A 20,528-nucleotide genomic window follows, 5' to 3' on the forward strand; every position below is an offset into this window, starting at 1 on the left:
TACTTTTTAAGAATCTGCTCATTTCAATGCCCTCTTCATTCATGCTATTTTCATTACATCCTTTAGATTCTTGACCTTTTGTTCTTCCAAATGAATTGTGTTTTCTAGTTATGTAAAGCACTTGGCACTTTGATAGAGCACTAAATATTTCAAATAATATAGATAGAATTATTGTTTTCATTATATTTCCCCAGCCAAACCATGAGTGAAAGTTTCCAATTATTTAAGACTTCTTTATTTCTGTAAAGTGTATTTGTACTTATTGAACCTGAGAGTGGAAGGTTAATGGTGGATATATTATGCATTTTTTAGTTACTTAAATGGAATTTCTTTCATTTCCCTTTTATTTTTGTTAACAGTGTATAGAAATGTTGGTGAATTTATTTTGTGTCTTACCATTCATTGAAGCTACTAATCACTTTGGTTAGTTTGTTTCTTGTTTTTTTTTGTTTTGTTTTGTTTTGTTTTTGCTAATTATCCAAGGTTTCTGTTGTCCTGTGAATAACTATTAGCGTTCCCTCATACATCTTGCTTTCCTTTTTGTTTTTAGTTGAGGCTTAATGTGTTTCCCATCCAAAATTTAGAGTATATCTTCTATAACAAGTATTTTGGTTCACATATTAGCTGCATATTAAAGAAAGGAAGAACAAAGATCTATTGAATCAATTAGTCTGTGATCTATGTGAAGAATAACTCAAATTGCATATGCCAAGAACAGTAGTGTTGTAGGGATAATTATTGACCGTCCAGGTAGTCGCTTATAATCTTCTGGAGAACATCTATTCTGCCTTCTCAGAGCCTTTTTTGCTTCTTGGGGGTGATACATAAATACGTATGCATTTTGCTTGCTTTTCCAGTTCTGGGAAGCAGTTTGTTCGGTACATAAACATGCTGATAAATGACACAACGTTTTTGTTGGATGAGAGTCTGGAGTCCTTGAAGCGGATCCATGAAGTGCAAGAAGAAATGAAGAACAAGGAACAGTGGGACCTGTTGCCCCGGGTGAGGATGTGTCCCCAAAGGACGCTGTAGCCTTTTTGTGAACTTGCAGGCCTTCTCTGTAGGTGGCACATTGGTTCTCAGCACCTGATCAGGTGGGAGGTCACCACCTGTTGGTTTGAGTCAAATTATGGATTAGAGTTAGTTTAGAGGTGGAAACTATATTTGTATTTTGTATGTAGCTGAGTGTTAACTGACTACCTCTTGAATCTGTTTGCTGGAGAGGATTTTGATTCTTTTTCAGACTTGTCTAAATGTGGCTATTCAAGGTGATTTGATAGTCATTTTAAAAATGAATGGACTTTCCTTTCAGATTAAGGTAGTAATGAAAATGGACCCTATTTTGCCCAGTTCTATGCAAAAACTCTGTTGATGAGGGGAATCCATTTTTTTCCCCAACATCATAAGCTTCACTTCTTTTGACTTAGTTTTGTTCAGTTTAATGAGATAATTTAATTGTTGGTATGAATAGTTGCACCCCTGAAGTAATTGGGTTTTATTACACATCAAAACCTGATTAGGAGTTGAGTTTCTCTATGGAATCAAGACTGTGGTCCAAAATTGGAGATCCCTCTTGGTATGAAAGCGAGGACATGTACTAAATCTTCTAAAAAGCTTTCTCCAAGTGAAGATACAGAATTCTTCTGTGACAAAGCCAAATTGTAGCTCAAGCCTGAGAGCTTATGGCAAATGTAGAAAAGGTTGGTTTGGTGCAAGTTTTGCAGGCATCATGAAATCATTGTATTTAGTTGCTATTATTTGAATGTTTTTCCCTACTTTAATGATACCTTTCAAATAATAGGAGAAACTAGAAGCAGTTTAGCTTTGTTTATACTCCTTTCAGAGTCATCCTCCTTTTTCAGCATGACCACTGCCAGAATTCATGCCCTTATGTCATGTCTGGACTTATTCTACTTGATCTCCTGACCTCTAATTTCCTTACCTTCCTAACTGTTCTGTGTCATTCTGCCAGACACCTCTTGAGCGTGTCATCCTCCCACCTAAACTTTTCAGTGGCTCCCCATTTCATCTGGGTCAATATAATATAACTTCATCAGTCTGACTTTCCAGAGCCTCTACCACAAAACTCCAGCCTTATCTCCAATCAACTTTCTACAGGAACCTCTAGTCTAGCCCCTAGGGATGACTTGCAAGGCATAGGTCTCATTTTTGGCCTCCATGCCTTACAAGGTAGCTATCATTCTTTTTTCCAGTTAGAATAAACACATTTGTTCTCTCACTCATGTCTTCCTTTACCCAAATCCTCCCCACCCTTCATGTCCTAGCTTCCATGCCATGCCTCCAAAATGGAGTGCCACATCATCCCATTTAGAAGTGGTCTCTCCTTCCTTTGCCCTTCTACAGCATTTCCTTTATGGCAAGCACTTAACACAGACATGCCATTCCTGGTATAAAGATGTCTCTGTTAAATTATTATGCCCTAAGGGCAGAAACATTTTTTTTTTGTATCCTGCACACAGTAGGCATTCAATAATCCTTGCTGGATAAATGGATAATATTTAATTTGCTGTGCTAATGGAAGAGGAGATGATAGTTCTACTAAATAAAGGCTATTAGAAATAACTCGTATATCACTTTTGGTCAGACACAACACTAAATATGACTGAACTTTATCCATTGGCATTTGCATTTCTCTCCCTCTCTCCCCCCCTTTTAATCTTTCAATTATTGTCCTAAAACTTGGATGGATGGGAGAAGAGGCGCCTCCATGGTGGCAGAAGAAGACTTTTCTTCATTGGTAAAATGGAAATGCTGATAATAATAATTTATTATCTACCTCCTCTTTTGATGGCTATGAGTGACGTGCTTTGTGGACTTTTCAAGCTCCATAAACATTTGATTATGACAGTGAGAAGAAGAACATCATAATGGTAACAGGGTTGGGTTTGAATCCCCTCTCTGACCCATTCTGGCTTTGTGCCTTCTCAGATCCCCAGGGCAATGCTCTAAGGCTAGAAGCTGGCCAAGAGTTGCAGATCTGCATTGGTAGAGGAAGTAACATTCTCACTGGGTATAAATTAATGTCACAAAGTGAATGTATTACTATTCCCTCCATTCTCTCAACAAACATTTATTTATTTGTTTGTTTGTTTTTAGACCTTTCCTTCCATCTTGGGAGTCAATACTGTGTATTGGCTCCAAGGCAGAAGAGTGGTAAGGGCTAGGCAATGGGGGTCAAGTGACTTGCCCAGAGTCACACAGCTGGGAAGTGTCTGAGGCCAGATTTGAACCCAGGACCTTCCGTCTCTGGGCCTGGCTCTCGATCCACTAAGCTACCCAACTGCCCCCTCAGTAAACATTTAAGTACCTCCGAGTTCTAGGTACTATGCTAGGTGCTGGGGATACAGATACAAAAGATAGAGCTGACTCTACTCTCAGAGTGGTTGCATTCCGTTGGCAAAGAGAGCATGTTACAGATCTCGGAAGAGAGAGAATAAGGCCACCTAACAATGAGGCAAATGGAGAGGGAAGACACTAGCATTTTGAGGAAGAGGGGATTAGGAAAGGTTTCATGTAGAAAACAGTTCCTAGGTGCATCGTGAAGAGAGGGAGGAAATCTGTGAGTACAGGTGATACTGGAGGGAACTTATTCCAGAAACATCCAGGGGTGGGATGGCCAATACAGAGTCACCCAGACGGGTCATTGTATGCTTTGTGGGAGGAACAAAAAACAGGATGGTTTACCCCTAGAAACTTGGGGAAAGACAAGTCATATATGAGGCCAGACTGTGAAGGGCTTTAAAGCCAAACAGTGAGGTTCGTACTGGACCCTGAAGGCACCGGATGCTGATGTGATAGACCTTTGCTGAGGGAAAATGGCTCTGGCAGCAATGTTGAGGAGTGTTGAGGCAGAAAGATCAGTTAGGAGACTATTGCAGTAGTTCAAGCAAGAGCTTAACCATTTGAACTATCTGATTAGCAGTCAGTGAGGCAAGTTTGACACTCATAATGAAAAATGAGGCTAGGTATAGAGATGTAGGAGGCATCTTCCTAGAAATCATAGATAAGCCCGTGTGAGCCAGTGAGGTCAGCAGAACATGAGTATATATAGAGAGGGTCCAGGACAGAGCCTTGGGAACACCCATAGTAGAAGTATGATACGGATAATGAGCCATCAAAGCAATTTGAGAAGAAGGGGTGCTATGGGGAAAGCCAATATAGACAGAAAGGAACATCTAGGAGGAGAGATGAGGATTGACAAAAGACAGTCCCATGTGACAGTTAAGAGACCTTCAGGAACTGGAGAGGCCATTGTAGTTGAGTGATGAGGTCAGAAGACCAAAAAGTGAATGAGAGGTGTGAGCTTTGAGACTAGTCCTAGGCATAGGCAGCCTTGAAAAGAGGAGGAGATGGAAGATAAGCAAATAAGATATCATAAGGGTCTGGTGGATAGAGAAATGTCTGAGGGTAACAGGAAAGGAATGGCTAGTCACCAAAGGAAGGCTAAATGGAGTGAAGGGGTGATTATTGAGGAGTGTGCAGGCGAGGATGTGAGTCAAGGGAACAATGGACTAGCCTTGGTTAGTAGAAGACCCACCCCATTGTTGCAGACAGAAGGAAAGGGAGAGCAGCAAGTCAAGCAGCTTACATCAGATCAACTCAATTTTCTTACCAAGTTAGGAGTTAGGCCTTAGCACAGAGAGACAGGAGAGGAGAGTATGGGAGTCTTGAGTTGAGGAGAGAAGGTTTGGAATCACTTCTGGAGAGGAGTAAGATAGGAAATCCATTAGAGAAGAGTTGGGAGGATTGCTCTGCTGCAGTGAGTGCTTAGCTGAGGTCATAAACTTTATTCCTAGAATGAGCCCCCTTAGCCCGCCTGCAGTCAGGGCCCATTTACTCTTTATTCCCAATTCCAAAAAGTTATCTCTTACTTCACTCACAGCATTCTAGGAGGACCAGTTTAGAAAATGCCAGAAGGCTTCTAGAGTCAGGCACCCTGATGAGTTGAAGTGCCAGCCTGACAATGAAGAAGGAGGGAAAAGAAAAACCATAGAAAGCAAATGGACGTAAGAATTTAAAAATCATTTAGAGTAGGGGCAAGTGGTTTCTATCACTGGATCCTGTTTTTACACAGCTTGCTAAGAATTTTCAAAACTGAGTTAGTAATGAAAAGTTACATTTTGTTTTTATGCTACATTATAACATTAGAATCATTTCCTTCCAAAATGATTAAAGTAAACTTTTGGCATTTTGTTGGCTCCCCATTTGCCTTTGGGATTTCCATGGCCTCTTGGTGAGTACCAAAGGGGCAATGTTCACACTTTCTTTGACACTGGTTGCCTGTTCCTAGGACCAGCAGCAGGCTCGTCAGTCTCAGCTCTCTCAGGATGAGCGTGTGTCCCGCTCGTATCTTGCACTAGCAACAGAAACAGTGGATATGTTTCATATTCTCACCAAGCAAGTCCAGAAGCCCTTCCTCAGACCTGTGAGTGAAGATTCTTGATTCACTGTGTTCATCTCCCAATCTACTCTTTCTGCCATCACCTTTTAATGTTCCTGGTTGGAAGCCTAGAAACTCAGGCTTTGTGAACTTAGCCTTAATACATTCATTGGGGATTACAAATGGATAAGTTTCTTTTCATCTTGAAGGCAGAGTAAAGGGATTAAGGGGAGTGTGTGCAGCTGCTGTAAAAGCTCAAGATTTCTGTTATTGCTGCTTCATAAATATAGAAGAGCTTTTATTTTGGTCTCATTCCTCTCAGCACCATCAGTTTCTGGGTTACTTTTTGGTTCTTTAGGAACTTGGACCACGCCTGGCTGCCATGCTGAATTTTAATCTTCAGCAACTCTGTGGCCCCAAGTGCCGTGACCTGAAAGTTGAAAACCCTGAGAAGTATGGGTTTGAACCAAAGAAGCTCTTGGACCAACTGACAGATATTTACCTGCAACTTGACTGTGCTCGCTTTGCCAAGGCCATTGCAGATGACCAGGTGAGTATAGTGCAGTGTGGTGTTTCCAACTGAAGCCTGGCCCTTTACTGGAAGGCCCTATGTTCTTCATTGCTCATTCCCTGGCTACTGATGTGTCAAGAACCCTTGTTCTTTTCTTATGGCTTTACACCTGAAAATGAGGAGACCACATTTTAAAAATGACAGACACATAAACACATACTCATGTGTTGGTTCCTCTGTGTTATAGAATGAGTCACAGAATTCTAAAATTTGAAAACACTCAGAGGTCATCTAACCCATCTTATACCTTAAAAAGAATCTATTCTGCAAAAAATAGCCTCTGCTTATAGCTTTTGGGATGGAGAAACTCCTTGCTATCTCCTAGGCCTGCTGTTTTTGATAAAGGAATGTGAGAAAGGTCCTATAACATAAACGATATTAGGCTGTTTCTGTTTTTCTCACAAAATCATTCAACTAAAAGGGATTGATTTTATGTTGTCCACACTAGAAGAAAGATATGGAATATGGATTAATTTGTATTATGGATTCTGTCCCAGAAACTGAAAGACTTCCTTTTTACCTTATTATTGAGCATCAGTTTTTTTTTTTCTTTTGCAATCATTTTCATCAACCCCCATTGTTTTCATTTCTTGAATCTTCATCAATGGAAATCACATTAACCATTTGTAAGTGGTATGGCTGACTTCACAGAATGACATAATCTCTGAGTTAGAACCATAAGGCTATGTAGACCATCTGATCCATTAACAAAATTCCCAGAAGTTCTGAACCATTAAGTATTAAATCTGGCGAAGCCTACCAACCCCCTTCTCAGAAAAATGTTTTGTGTGTTGTTTGTTTTTTTATGCATATGATTACAAATTACTTTCTGGAAGAAAGACCATTTGAGGTTGAATTTTATTTTCTTTAATTAAATGCTATAGTGTATATCTTTTTAAAAATAGGTCTTGTGATATCTTCTTATTCAGTTATATGACTATGAAATAGGAGTTCTCCCCTCTGTTTTCTTTTAGGCTATCATCCCTTCACTAGGTTCATCAGGTGCTCCTTCCTGATCAAGACCTCTTGGATAATTAGCAACTCAGTACATCCTTTGTACTAGAATTGCTTACTTGCATTCTTGCTTATCACAGCTTGCCAAAGCCCAGCCTTGGATACTCTTCACCTGGCATAGTCTTTCTTCACTCCTAGTCACACAGAGAAAACTATGACACAATGCTGACTGGGTCTGCTCCCAATCTGAGATTTTTAAGCTCCCAATTGGGTCCTCACCATGGTATGACAGTCTTTTTACACCTTCTTTGCCCTCAACTTCTCAGCTAAAGACCTTGCTTTATACTTCACTGGAAAATGGAGACTGTTCTCCTGAGTACTCACTTCTCTGAGTTATCTTGACACTACTCTCTCTTGATTTTCTTTTTGTCTAACTACTCAGTTTACTTTAGAGCATCATTCAGGTCACATCCACTGACCATGGATATCCCCCAAGGGCCTGTCTTTAGCTGCCCTCTAATTTTCATCCTGTTTATAATTTCTCTTAGTAATCTCACCAGCTTCCATAGGTTCAGTTATTAAATTTCTTTATGTAGCTGGTTCCCAGATAGGTAAATATAGTTAGATATTTGGATATAAATATATGAGAATCTCTTTCTATATATAATCTTCAGGCTAAGTCTCTGTCCTTGCCTACTGTTCTATACTTTTGGATATCTCACATTTGATGTCCTGTAGGCATCTCAAGGGAAGTTGGGAGGCACAGTGGATAGAGCTCCTGGTGCAGGAGTTCACAAGTCAAATCCAGCTGTGTGACTCTGGGCAAATCACCCCTACTCTGCCTCAGTTTCCTTATCTATAAAAATGAGCTGGAGAAGGAAATGGAAGACTATTCCACTATCTTTATTTTTAATGTTTTTTTATTTTAATAACAAATTTCCACATAAGTTTTTCAAAGTCACATGATCCATATTGTCTCCCAACCCCCTTCCCAGAGCTGACAGGCAATTCAGTCTGGGGTATACATGTATCATCATGCAAAATGTATTTCCATATTACTCATTTTTATATGGGAATAATCTTATAAAACCCAAACCCCAAAATATATACCCAAATAAACACGTGATAAATCATATGTTTTCATCTGCATTTCTACTCCAACAATTATTTCTCTGTAGGTGAATAATATTCTTTTTCATAAATCCTTAGAATTGTCCTGGATCATTGTATTGCTGTTAGTAGCAAAGTCTCTCACATTCGATTGTTCCTCAATCCTCTTTACCAAAAAAACCCCAAATGGGGCCACAGAGAGTCAGACAGGACCAAAGTTACTGAATAACTACAACAGACATCTCAAACTTGACCTGTCCATCTTTTCCCCAAAATCTTTCTGTCTTTCTAATATTCATATTCTCATTGAGGATACCATTATCCTCTCTGTTACCTAGGATCAGCACCTTGGTATTATCCTCACCTTCTCATTTGCGCCTATCCCACTTATGTAATCTCTTGCCAAGCTTTGTTTCTTTTTTCACGATATCTCTCATATGTCTTCTCTTGACTTCCTACTCCACCATCACTCATCAACTCCCACTTTGAATCTTTTGCAGTATCCTTCTGGTTGGTCTCAGTCTCTAATTCACCCTCCACTAACATATTAAAATATTTCCCTGAAGCATTAAGTCTGTCCTTCTGCTTGGTAATCTCCAGTGACTGCCTCTTAACCTCCAGGATCAAACATTAATTCTTCTGTTTCAGCATTTATGGCCTCTTTCTACCTTTACAGGATTATTACTTCCATGTACTTTCTGGTACTAGCCACATTGGCCTGCTTGCTGTCCATCACACCTAGCACCGTAACTATCTTTTCAGTGGCCTTCTTCCAAGCCTACAGGGCTCTGCTTCTTCCTCTCCCTCACCTCCTGGCTTCCTTTAAGGTTGCTTACATGGTACTCTTTGCAAGAACCCTTTCCTGCCCACTTCCTTCATAGCAAGTGCTGTCCCTCCAAGATTTCTTTCCATTGTTGTACATACATAATAATTTACATGTTATTCCTTTCCTTCCCCATTGTAGTGTGAGCCCTTGCTTCTGTCATCTCAGTGACTGGTCCATGGTAATTGCTTAATAAATGCTTGTTTACTGACTTGGCTGATTGCTATGAAAGCCTGGCCTAGTTTTTTTCATATTTTGAATTCCTTTATTATTCTTCAGGCACTTCTGAATCTTTGGGGCCTATTTGGGGTTTTTTTTTTGGAAAAGATATTGGAGTAGTTTGCCATTTCCTTCTCCAACTCATTTTACATTTGAGGAAACTGAGACAAGGTGAAATAACTTGTCCAGGATTACACAGTAAGTGTCTGAGGCCAGATTTGAACTCAGGAAGATGACTATTTCTGACTTTCTGACTTCAGGCCCAGCACTCTAACTCTACTGCACTACTAATGGTTTAATGCCTAAATCAAATACTCTCTGCTTTACAAAGCCTCTCCATTTTCTTTCTGATGAGAACTACTACTCTTTGGGCCTCATTCTATCTTTTGTATTTCTCTCATACATTTATATATCTCATTGCTATATTGTAAATTCCAGTGGGATTAGGAGTGGGGGGGGGGGGGGATAGGTATCATGTCTTCTTCATCTTTTTATCCCCCAAAGGGCTTGTCCTGTAGTAGACATTCAATTAATATTTGAATGGTTACAACTGAACTTAAGGGCATTTCTTACTTATTTTTTATTCCATTGAATACAGATGCCTTAGCACTTAGTGCTTCATTTTAATGCATCAATATTGCATCAATATTCATTAGGAGGGATATTGATATAGTTTACTTTTTCTGCTTTAGCTCTTCCTGGTTTAGGTATCAGTATCATATTTCTGTCATAAAAGGAATTTGGAAGACTTCCTTCTTCCTTTATTTTTCTATATAGTTTATAAAGTATTGAAATTAATTGTTCATGAAATGTTTGGTAGAATTCATTTGTGAATCCATCTGGCCATGAGGCCTTTTTCTTAGGGAATTCTTTGATGGTTTGTTCAATTTCTCTTTCTGTGATGGGTTTGTTTAGATACTCTGTAAGATTTAAATTAATGTCCAATACTCCAAGTATTATATTTTTATACAGTTTATTAGTAATCATTTGAAGTAAAGAAATAAAAAGGTAATTATCTAACAAAATAAGACCACGTGAACCTGCCTCTCACCTCATATCCCCTCCACCAAAAGAGATCACAGGAAGAGAAAGCAAGAGGCAGGGCTACACAAAATTTATATCCTGCCTACGTCAGCACGCAACATGAGAAGGAGAGTAGAGTGCTGGGACATAATCCTCCTGTGATTCCCATGGAAAACGAGCATGTAGAACTCTCTCAGATTTACATGCCTAGTTTCCCCATGGATCTTCAACTAGAGGTACATACAATATTGCACTTTCTAAGGGGAAATTACAATAATTTGGGGATAAGAGGAAAAATAAAAGGAAGAGAATAAAACTAATGATTCCTAGGCACATTGACAAAAAGCCAATTAGAGGGCAGTCCCCTTTGGCATAAGAGTTCATTTTCAAAATAAATGCGTTCAACCTCCCCCATAGTTCAATTTCACTATATCCCAAAGTTCATTCTGGATCTTTTGGTACAGAGGTTCTGCAGGCATCTCCATGGTGCCTTCTCCAAACAGTTCACTTTTTTGATTAGGGGAGGTTATATTCCAATTGTACATATTTCCTATTTTGTTAATCTGGGCAATTTATTTATTTATTTGGGGGGGGGTAAATTTTCATCTATTTCACTTAAATTGTCAGATTTATTGGCATATGGTTGGGGCAAAATAGCTCCCAATAATTGGTTTATTTCTAATAATTTCTATTTCATTGGTTGTGATTTCACCTTTCTCATTTTTGATACTAGTAATTTGGTTTCCTTTTTTTTAAATTATATTAGCCAATGTTTTCTGTTTTATTAATTTTTTTCATAAAACAAGATTCTTGTCTTATTTATTAGTTCAGTAATCTTTCGGTTTTACTTATCTCTAATTTTTAGGATTTCCAGTTTGGTGTTTAATTAGGGATTTTTCTGGTTTTTTGTTTTTTTTTTTTTAGTTGCATACCTGATTCATTGATCTGCTCTTTCTTATTTTATTAATGTAAGCATTTAGAGAGATAAAATTTCCTGTAAGTACTGCTTTGGCTACATCTCATAGTAGTCATTGTTTATATTGTTCTTGGCTGCATTTGATTTAACTTTGTTTCAGTTCATATAAGTCTTTCCCCTCAACTTTATATTTAGCATGTAGAACATACATATAGAGAAACTAGGACTCCAAGAAGGGAAATGAAATGATCACAATCACACAGCTTTTCAATTGCAGAGCCAGGATTTCCACCAAGAACTTCTGATCCCAGATCTAGGGCTTTTTGTGGTTTCCTTATGGTTAATTTATAACTTTAATGACTCTACCAGTCAAACTATTGATGGTATACTTTACAGCACTCAATCATAATTTAAAATTCCTTTGAAGGAGCTAAGTATCTAGAATATTACAGGAAATAATGAAAAAGGTCAGAATGAAGGGGAAATTGCACTTTGAGGCCTCAGATTCTTTTAAAGTAGTGCTTGTCATCAAAACCATTTGATATTGATTTTAAAAATAGAGAAGAGGATCAACAGATGACTAGACAGGGAGAATCAGAAATAATGGAACTCCATGGTTCAATAAACCAATTATTTTTTTGAGCTCAAAACCAAAAGATTTTGAATTTTTATTGTTTTTCCAAAAGTACATAGTAAGAATATCACTTCTGAGTCTTTTTTGAAGGATTTTGGTTCCACTTTTGTCAAGTGGCATAAAGAGAAGACAAGAAGAACTGGGCACTATTAGGTTTTACCAAAGAAAACTTCTAAACTAGAGAACACTCTGGGGCTCTTAGAAAAGAGATTCAAAGAGCCTTTTCATACACACTTTCAAGATTAATATTGCCAATCTATAGCTAAGCAGAGGCTGCTTTTTCTTGAGAATATGCAGTATAGTCTATCTTGTTCCCTTTTTGTTTCATTTTATTTTTTTTTTGGTCAGAAAAAAAGAAAAGGGGAAAATGCTTTTTAAAACTTGATTTATGCTGCCTCTGGGGACTGCAGAATGTTCTAAGTAGATCTGGCTTCCTGCAGTTTGCTGCAGCAAACTGGCTACTTCCCAACATTCTTCCTCCTGCATGCTTGCTAATTTTTGCAGCAAGATGTTTAGCTCCCAGGGAGAAAAACAGATGTGCGCCTCCTTCTTTTCACAATAAGGGTGGTGTCATCAGAATAAACAAGTTAGTTGTCCCAGAGATTAATTCATCTCTGCCTGGTGCAGCCACCCTTGCCCATTAGCCATTGAGTACACTTTGGTCTAAAGCCATTCTGAATGTCTCAATGGCATTGCCTGCTTGGATGTCAACTGAAGTGCTTCTGGAGCTTGTTGATGTTGGCCTTAGAGATTCTCTCTTAGTCTGCATCCTGGTCACTAAATTCTGGCCTGAATTTCATGTGATTAAATTAAATTAAATTAACAAAATTAAAGAAGCTGTTAATGGTTTTTGATATGCAGATTTCTTATAGTTTGTTATTTGTTTTAGTAGTAAAGAACATTATTTCTCCCAGCCAGCCCACTGGCCTTCTAAATCAAGGACACTATGTAAGCTAAAACATCTTAAATGGGAATTGTTTGTGAATAGGAGAGAATGACTCCTTCCAGTCTCTGAACATTTCTTTCTACAAATTCTTTTTTGAACCCAGTCCCCTATAGAGGTTGGATTGAATCTGCCTAGTCTCTTACATGGAAACTTCTCGTTTTCAGAGATCATATAGTAAGGAGCTATTTGAAGAGGTTATTTTGAAGATGCGCAAAGCAGGAATTAAGTCCACTATCGCCATAGAGAAGTTTAAGCTGCTGGCAGAGAAGGTGGAGGAGATAGTAGCCAAGAATGCTCGCGCTGAAATTGATTACAGTGATGCTCCAGATGAATTCAGAGGCAAGTTGATTACTGTTCTTTTTGTCTGTAAAGTTGTTTGACTTTTTGAAATATTTTATAATCTTTAATTGCAGTAATTTCTCTTTGAAGCAATGTTTCTTTAGCATTAAATGCATTTTCCCCTTATTTCTACCTTAGTCTAAAATGTTCCTTAGTTTTATTTCACATACTCCAGCTGAAAGAAATCTTGTCAACCCTCTACTCCTTCCTATATCTAAAAACCTTTTTATAATATATTGACAAATTAATATTTAGCCTTTGCTTGGGGACCATCAATGAGAGGGGGTTCTGCTACATCCTGTGAATCAGGCCTTTCCTTTCCATTTTGGGATAATCTAAATTATTAAGGAGTTTTTCATTTTATCTAAACTGACCTCTTAGCAACATCTACTCAAGCTCCCTAGTTTAGGATTCCACTTTTAAAAAAGAAAATTTCCAAGAATTCCTAAAGATGTCAGGATCCTTTCTTTCACCTTTATTGCAAAGCATTTGAGAGTCTGACATTGTCTCTATTCCTCTCTTCCCAACAGTAGCTGTCATAAGATTAGTTCAAGAAAACCAAAGAGCAAGGCCCATGACCTAATCCAGTGGTTCTATTCATGCCGAACTGGATGAATTAGCAGAGACTTAAATTTAAATTGATTTATCTCTAAAGTTCATTTTTCTGTGATCTGGGAAAGCAACCTTGCCTTGTTTGTGCCCTGTACTTCTAGGAACAGGTTTTTAATGGCAATATCATTATCTTCTCAGACCCATTAATGGATACCCTGATGACTGACCCTGTGAGGCTGCCCTCTGGCACCATCATGGACCGTTCGATCATTCTTCGGCACCTGCTGAATTCTCCCACTGACCCCTTCAATCGACAGATGCTGACAGAGAGCATGCTGGAGCCAGGTATTGCACTGGGCAGTTTCAAGTACAGGAGCAATACAATCGCAGAATATGTCGAACCCCTTCTGCCTACTGACTTGCAGAACATCAGGCTAAATTCATGTCTTCGATATGGATTTATTAAACTCCACCAGTTCCACAAATTCTGCAGTGTCTGGTCTCACTAAACCATGCAAAGGACATGAAAATGCCTGTTGTTTATCTCTGCCACATAATGCCTCTTTCTTCTTCCCTTCCTCCCTTACCCTGTTTTTTCCTCCCTAGTACTTTTTGCCAAATAAGCTCATCAAAAAGAATGGCTTTTTCTTGCCAGTTTTGGAGACCTCTATATGTCATTCTTGGGAGGGGAGATACTCTTATTTGGAGCATTAATTCATATTTACTTTTTTTCCCCTACTGCAGTGCCAGAATTGAAAGAACAAATCCAAGCCTGGATGAGAGAGAAACAGAACACCGATCATTAGGTTGCCCTGCTTAAAACAGCTAGGCCTATTGAGGCAGGCAGGAACAACCTCTTGGCAGCAGTGATGCTGGTTAATCATTGAAGGATGGAGGTGGCAGAGGATGCAGAGGACCCACCAGCAGTGACTCACAGCAGAGATCTGGAAGGACATCAGTGAGAGGAAGCGCCTAATTCTTGTACATATATTTAAGTGGTAAAGATGGTCAATAGCTTGGGGGTCATATTAGGAGGTGCTTGTGTTGCAAAATATGTCCTTCAGGGTCATAATTGGAGTTTTTGCAGCTGTAACATTTAGCAATGACGAATGGATCTGGGCAGCATCCCTTCAACTTTATTTTTTACAAACAGATATCCGTTGATTTGATTGTGATTAGAACTTTGGACATTTTGCTGCTAAAGAAACTTATTTTCTCCTTTTCCCTGCCCCCACTTGCACTGCTGTTTGGTGTTTTTTGTTTTGTTTTGGTTTTTTTTAAGTGATGCAAAAAAAAAAAAATGAGAAAATAAACTCCTTTCCCTGGCCCTCTAAACACATATATTCTATGAAATAACTGTGCCTGCAACAAAGTGTTAATCCTGGGATCGTATTTTTATATCATATTCACACATTTGGTATTTTTTTTTTAATTGGTGTTAGGTGACATGTGATTTTTTTAAAAAGGGCAAACATTTTCAGGATTTGGATTTTTTTTTCCCCCTTTTGAAATGTCCCTTAAAAGGTTTTTTTTTTGTTTTTTTTTTGTTTTTGTTTTTTTATCGTGTACTAAATGAAGAGAATCTTGTTGCTCTGGTCCTTTTAACAAGCCCTGAAATAGGACTCTAAGAAAACAGCTGCAGAAAAAGGAGATATTGGAGTATATCAGGACTTAAATGACATGTTTTGGGGTTTTTTTTTTTTTTAAACTTTAAAACTGGTGATGTTCTATGCTAAGGGACAGTTCTAAACCTTTCCTATTTACCTTCAGGGGGTAAATGAATTCTTCAACTCTTAAATTTGCAAGTTTGGGAGCAGGGGTCATTTTTTTGTTGAAAACCAGTTTGTGTCCATGACTTGGCCTTACCAAAGCAGAAAGAGTGTGGGAAATGTTAAAACCGTGTTTTTCTAAACAACAGCAACACATGCAAGAAGATTTTGTATTACTGCCCCTGCATACAATACTTGAATTCTTGAATTTCCTTTGGGAGAAAAAAAAAGGATTTTGAAACCACGAAGTGTTTTAAAGAAATTAAGCCTGTTTAAAAAATTTTGTTTTTCTTTTCCTATTTCTTTTTTTTTTCTCCACTGACAGTGTCCTCTGTTCAATTCCTGACTCTTGAACTACAATAAATGGTGATCTACATTCACAAGGAACCTTCTTCAGTCTCCTCTTTTCTTTCAGAGGGGATAAAAGGGGAGGGCAAAGAATCTGAACAAGGGCCATTTCCCTTTAACTGTTGTAAATTATCTTTTGTTGGAGCAATTGAGGGCATCTGAATTTAGGATGTTCCCATTTGTTTGTATTCTGTTATAATTTGACATTTGGTTTTCACTGTTGCCTCGGTCACACAGTGGACTAAAAGGTGAAGAAAATACAAGATCCCACTGTTTCATTTCTTAAAGCATTTAGTTCAGTAGAGCAAAAGGTGCTTTTTTTTTGCTATACATACATACATACATACATACATACATACATACATATATATCATCATACATATCATCAAAATTATTTGGCATTGTCATAAGGGCTATCTCATCCAGAGTTCAGTTGGAAGAGGGATTCTCTATCGATAGTCTTCCAGATTTTCTTTTATTGTTTGTTTTTTTTTCCCATCTGGCATAATACTGCCTGCATCAAGATCTGGAATACTACAAAACCTCCCTAATGAGATTTACCACCACTCAAAAGAGTTTAGTCTAATAATCCAGACAGGAAAAAACAAGGGGTTGAAGAATGCCTATTATTCAGCCTGATATGCAGCTAGATGGACAATTGTGTATACTTATCCTGGATTGACACCACAGATGAACAGTGAGCTAGATTGAGAATTAAATAGGAGAGAGAGAGAGAGAGAAAGAGAGAGAGAGAGAGAGAGAAGAGCTGTATTTGAGATATAGCAGAGTCCTTTGAACAATCCTAAACTGCTTCCTGAAGCTAACCTATCTTTGAAAATAACATTCTTCTCTGGATGATGCTATCTGGTTCATGGAACAACCATAATCTTTCAGGGATGAAAATGGTGGATGGCCCAAAGGGAAAATGGAGAGGTGTAAGGTAGATGTAAATAGGGGCCATCATAGAATCAGAAATGGCAGGTATCACTCAGAAGCTATATAGAAGAAAAAGAAGGTGGCCTAGCCATGTAATGATGGCAAGCAAGTAGCACTGAGTAACCCATGCCACCAGAAGATACCTCAGAGAGCCTGCATCATGTTAAGCCAACCCTATCCCTTAAGAACTTATAGAACATGCACTATAATTCATACACAGAATGAGAAGGTATGGTTAAGTTGTCATCTGATGGAGATTATAGCCACATCAAAGATCCTTGAAGTATTGTACAGTGAAGGAAACTTGGCTTTCCGTCAGAATCATTCCTGAGCCTTTATATTGCTTCCTCCCACTGCCATCCCAATTTAGAATGAAAACTCACAATTTACAGGATTTTAAGTTTTATTGTCAAGTTCTCCATTACCCTCTTTGAGACTCTCTTCACTGGGTGTTTTTTTTTTATCCTGATGTTCCCTACATTGTCAACTGTTCCTCCATTTCTTTTCCTGGGTTCTTATCCTTGTCCTACTTCTGTGCCCAGGTGTACCTGAGGTCTTTATCTTGGGCCATCCTTTTTTTTCTCTTCACATATTTTGTCTGTGATCTCATCAGCTCCCATGACTTAGTAGTATCCCTATTGAAATCTAACCATATATATTTTGTACTGTAGCACTTTCCTCTTTGAAGAAATTACTGTGACCTAATATCATATTAAGTCTTTTATTGCCAAATTACACTCTTGATTTGTTTTGACTTTATGGTCCACTAAAACTCTCACACCTCTTTTACATGTATTGTTTACCCATGTTTCAAACCCCATCATTTATTTGTGTGGTTTTTTAAACTTATGTATAGGACTCGACATTTATCCCCACCATTCTAATCTGTGAAAATCTTTTGGGTCCTAAGTCAGTTCAATTTGTATTTTTGATGTGTCCCCTGCAAAAAAAAGTAAACTCATCGAGGGCAGGAATTATCTTGATATTGTCTATATTCCCTAGTGCTTTCTATGAAGTAGAGGCTGCATATGTGTTTGTTAGAATGAACCACACAAGAAGCTAAATTCCTACTTACACTGCCTCTAGGAATAATGTATTTTAGTTTTTCATTTTTGAGCTATTATAGCCACATGGCAAAATTCTCTAAATCACTAATAATTAAAGAAATGCTCATTAAAACAACTCTGAGATACCATTTTATATTCAGTTTGACTTGGATGACAAAAAGGGGAAATGAAAAATGCTGGAGCGACTGTGGGAAAACAGGTACTCGTGTACAATTCGTGAGCTGTTTAGCCATTCTAGGAGAGCCAAGTTTGGAATTATGACCAGAAAGCTATTAAACTGCGTACACCTTGACCCAGCAGCACTGCTACTAGCTCTAAATCCCAAAAGTGGGGCAAAGTCCATAAAAAAAAGAATCTTTATTGCAGCTCTTTTGTGGTGGCAAAGAATTGGACGTTGAGGGGAAGCCTATCAATGATTGTGATATGTAAGTGCTGTGATATATAAATGTAATGGAATATGATGTGCTACATGAAATGATAAATGAGATGGCTTCAGGAAAACCTGGGAAGACTTGATCTGAATGATTTACGAACACAAACTGATGCACAATAAAAATAAGCAAAACCAGAAAAACAATTTATTCACCCCCATCAGCAAGGTTGTGAAGAGAGTCAACTTTGAAATGGATGAGAGGATATGGCTTCAAGAGAGGCCCTTGAAGTGAACAGAGGCAAGGTTTAATCTTCCTCATGAGAAATGGTGATGCCCAACACATGGGTGCAGATACAAGCATTTTATAGATTCCTGACACAAACCCCCACCCACTCTGTTCCATACCCTCTAGTCTCAGGGCTGAACTTGCCAATCTACGTGCAGAAGTCTAGCCAATTAGAAAATGAAAGGTTATACTATACAATGGGAGTTTAGTTTAAACAGGCTAGGGGGGAGGTTAGGAAGAGGTAGCTTTATCCTTAGGAGTGGCTCTTCCAGACTCAAAAAGGTCAGGGGAGATAAGGAAGTAGGATAGCCTAATGGTTTGCTTTCTTTCAGATAAGAGATCTCAACCCCCTGGGCCTAGAGCAATAACAAAATGTCCTTGAGATGTTATTCTGAACTCCTCAACAAGTTTTCCTTCTCTAATGGAATCCCACCCTGAGAAGAACAAATTAATTCTTTTTCTCTCCACACAGAAAGACTTAAGAAATCTGACTTACACAGTGACAACTGCACTTTCTAAGGACTCTTGAGGAAACGTGCTAACCACCTCTAAAGAGAGATCTAGAATTGGGCTTAAGAGAGCAGATTTAAACATTTTCTTCTCTTTTTCTTTCTCTTTTGAACTTGGTTAATGCAGGAATTTGTCTTACATGACTTTACACATTCATAAGGAGTTTTGTTTTTCTTCCTTTCTCTATGGGCAGAAGAGAGGGAAATCAAAACAATAAAATTGTTAGATAAAAACACATTTTAGTTAAAATAATTTTGGAGGTACATTGCTGCTGTGTTACTGAATCCATTGGTCATTCTGAATCTTTCAAAAAGCAGTTCTTACTAATTTAAAAAAAATTTTTTTGGAGGGTTTTAAACTTTGTCCTAAAGGAAGATGATTAAATGAGAAAGAAAATTCTAGAAGCCGATTGGAAGTGGATGCTTAAAGAGATCAGCAGGTTAGACACAGTCCTTTTTAGATGTAGAAAACAAAGCAGGCTTCATTTGTTTTGATGTCCTGATTTTTAGGAAGAGATTTAAAAATTTCTATTGGAAACTCTTTTATTTCAAAATTTATAACCTTTGGATTTGAAGCAGAAAATAGCATGTTTCTGTGTCATCGTTGAGGTGTTTCATGACATGGACCTGCCCCATCTGATTTGGTAAGATAATAAGACCTAATTATGTGCATAGACACAATTATCATCCACTGCTGAAAGTCTCCTTTTTGCTTTGGCAACCATTCTGACCAAATTAAAACGACTTTATTGGCTGAACAAATATGCCAACTACAGCATCTGCATGCCAGCCCAGGAGGTCTAACATCTAAGTTCTAGTATTGGCCTGAAAAGAACCATCCTTAATGTGTTCGTTAAAACTTCTCATGAAAGTGATTTCCAGCATATGATATAAGGTGTGAAGCCCAAGAGCCTTCAGTTCAGGCTTTTTTAATTGAGCATTTTTGTGTTCCAAGGTCTGGTGCCTGAGGATACAAAAACCAAAATAGCCCCTGCTGCGCTCGAGAACCTACATTTTCTTTAAGGGTAGATAATGGGAATATGACATACATGCAAAAAAAAAGAAATACAAAGTCATCTCAAGAGGGGAAGCATTAGGTAGGCTTTACAGAGGCTGAGATTCAAAGGAATAGAAAGATTCTGAGAAAGGACAGAAAGATTGAGAGGGGATGAGTGTATTCCAAGAATCAGGAGGGTCACGGAGAAGGCAAAGATGTTATGTTGTCCTTAGGGAACATATATTTCAATTTGCTTAGAACATGGAGTACCTGAAGAATGGGGGGCCGGGAGGGATATTTTGAAATGAGCAGAAAGGCCATTTGGGACCAGATTGTGCAGGGTCTTGAGTGCCAGCAGATTGAATTGGTATTTTGTCTTTGAGCCAAAAGGGAAGTATTGAAGATGGTTTATTTGTTTTAGGAAATTAACTGGTTGTACCTAGGCTTTAGAAGAGTTTTTTCCAGTTCTCATGTGGAAGATTGCTTGTAAGAGAGAAAAAGCTAGGAGCAGAAGTACTTGAGTAAATCCAGGCAAGGAGTTCCCAAAGGGTGACCAGTGATGCCCAAGAGAACGGGGAGAATGGCGTGCCTCCTAGAGTGGCTGTGGTAGCATCCACCAGGCTGGGCGGCGGGTGGGAAGAGGATCAGGGTAAGGGTGGCGTGTGATTAGTGAAGGACCTCGACAAAGATCTTCACACCTGGTGGCTGGGGAACTTGGCAAGAAGGGCACATTTTCATTTTGGAGATTTTCAGGT

At 38.5% G+C, this 20,528-nt stretch overlaps 1 protein-coding gene across 1 annotated transcript in view; it reads left to right on the plus strand.

Annotated features, from left to right (window-relative positions):
• UBE4B (ubiquitination factor E4B) overlaps positions 1–14,951 on the plus strand; it is a 120,596-nt gene extending 105,645 nt beyond the window's left edge. Inside the window, exons 24-29 of the mRNA XM_044667722.1 lie at positions 858–1,002; positions 5,312–5,446; positions 5,760–5,951; positions 12,762–12,936; positions 13,687–13,833; positions 14,233–14,951. Coding sequence (XP_044523657.1) covers positions 858–1,002; positions 5,312–5,446; positions 5,760–5,951; positions 12,762–12,936; positions 13,687–13,833; positions 14,233–14,294 — 856 coding nt within the window. The 3' untranslated portion in view covers positions 14,295–14,951. The remainder of the gene's footprint in view (positions 1–857; positions 1,003–5,311; positions 5,447–5,759; positions 5,952–12,761; positions 12,937–13,686; positions 13,834–14,232) is intronic.
• Positions 14,952–20,528: the final 5,577 nt, after the last annotated feature.

The sequence above is a fragment of the Gracilinanus agilis genome, chromosome 3, assembly GCF_016433145.1.
Source record: "Gracilinanus agilis isolate LMUSP501 chromosome 3, AgileGrace, whole genome shotgun sequence".
In the NCBI taxonomy this organism is placed as follows: domain Eukaryota; kingdom Metazoa; phylum Chordata; class Mammalia; order Didelphimorphia; family Didelphidae; genus Gracilinanus; species Gracilinanus agilis.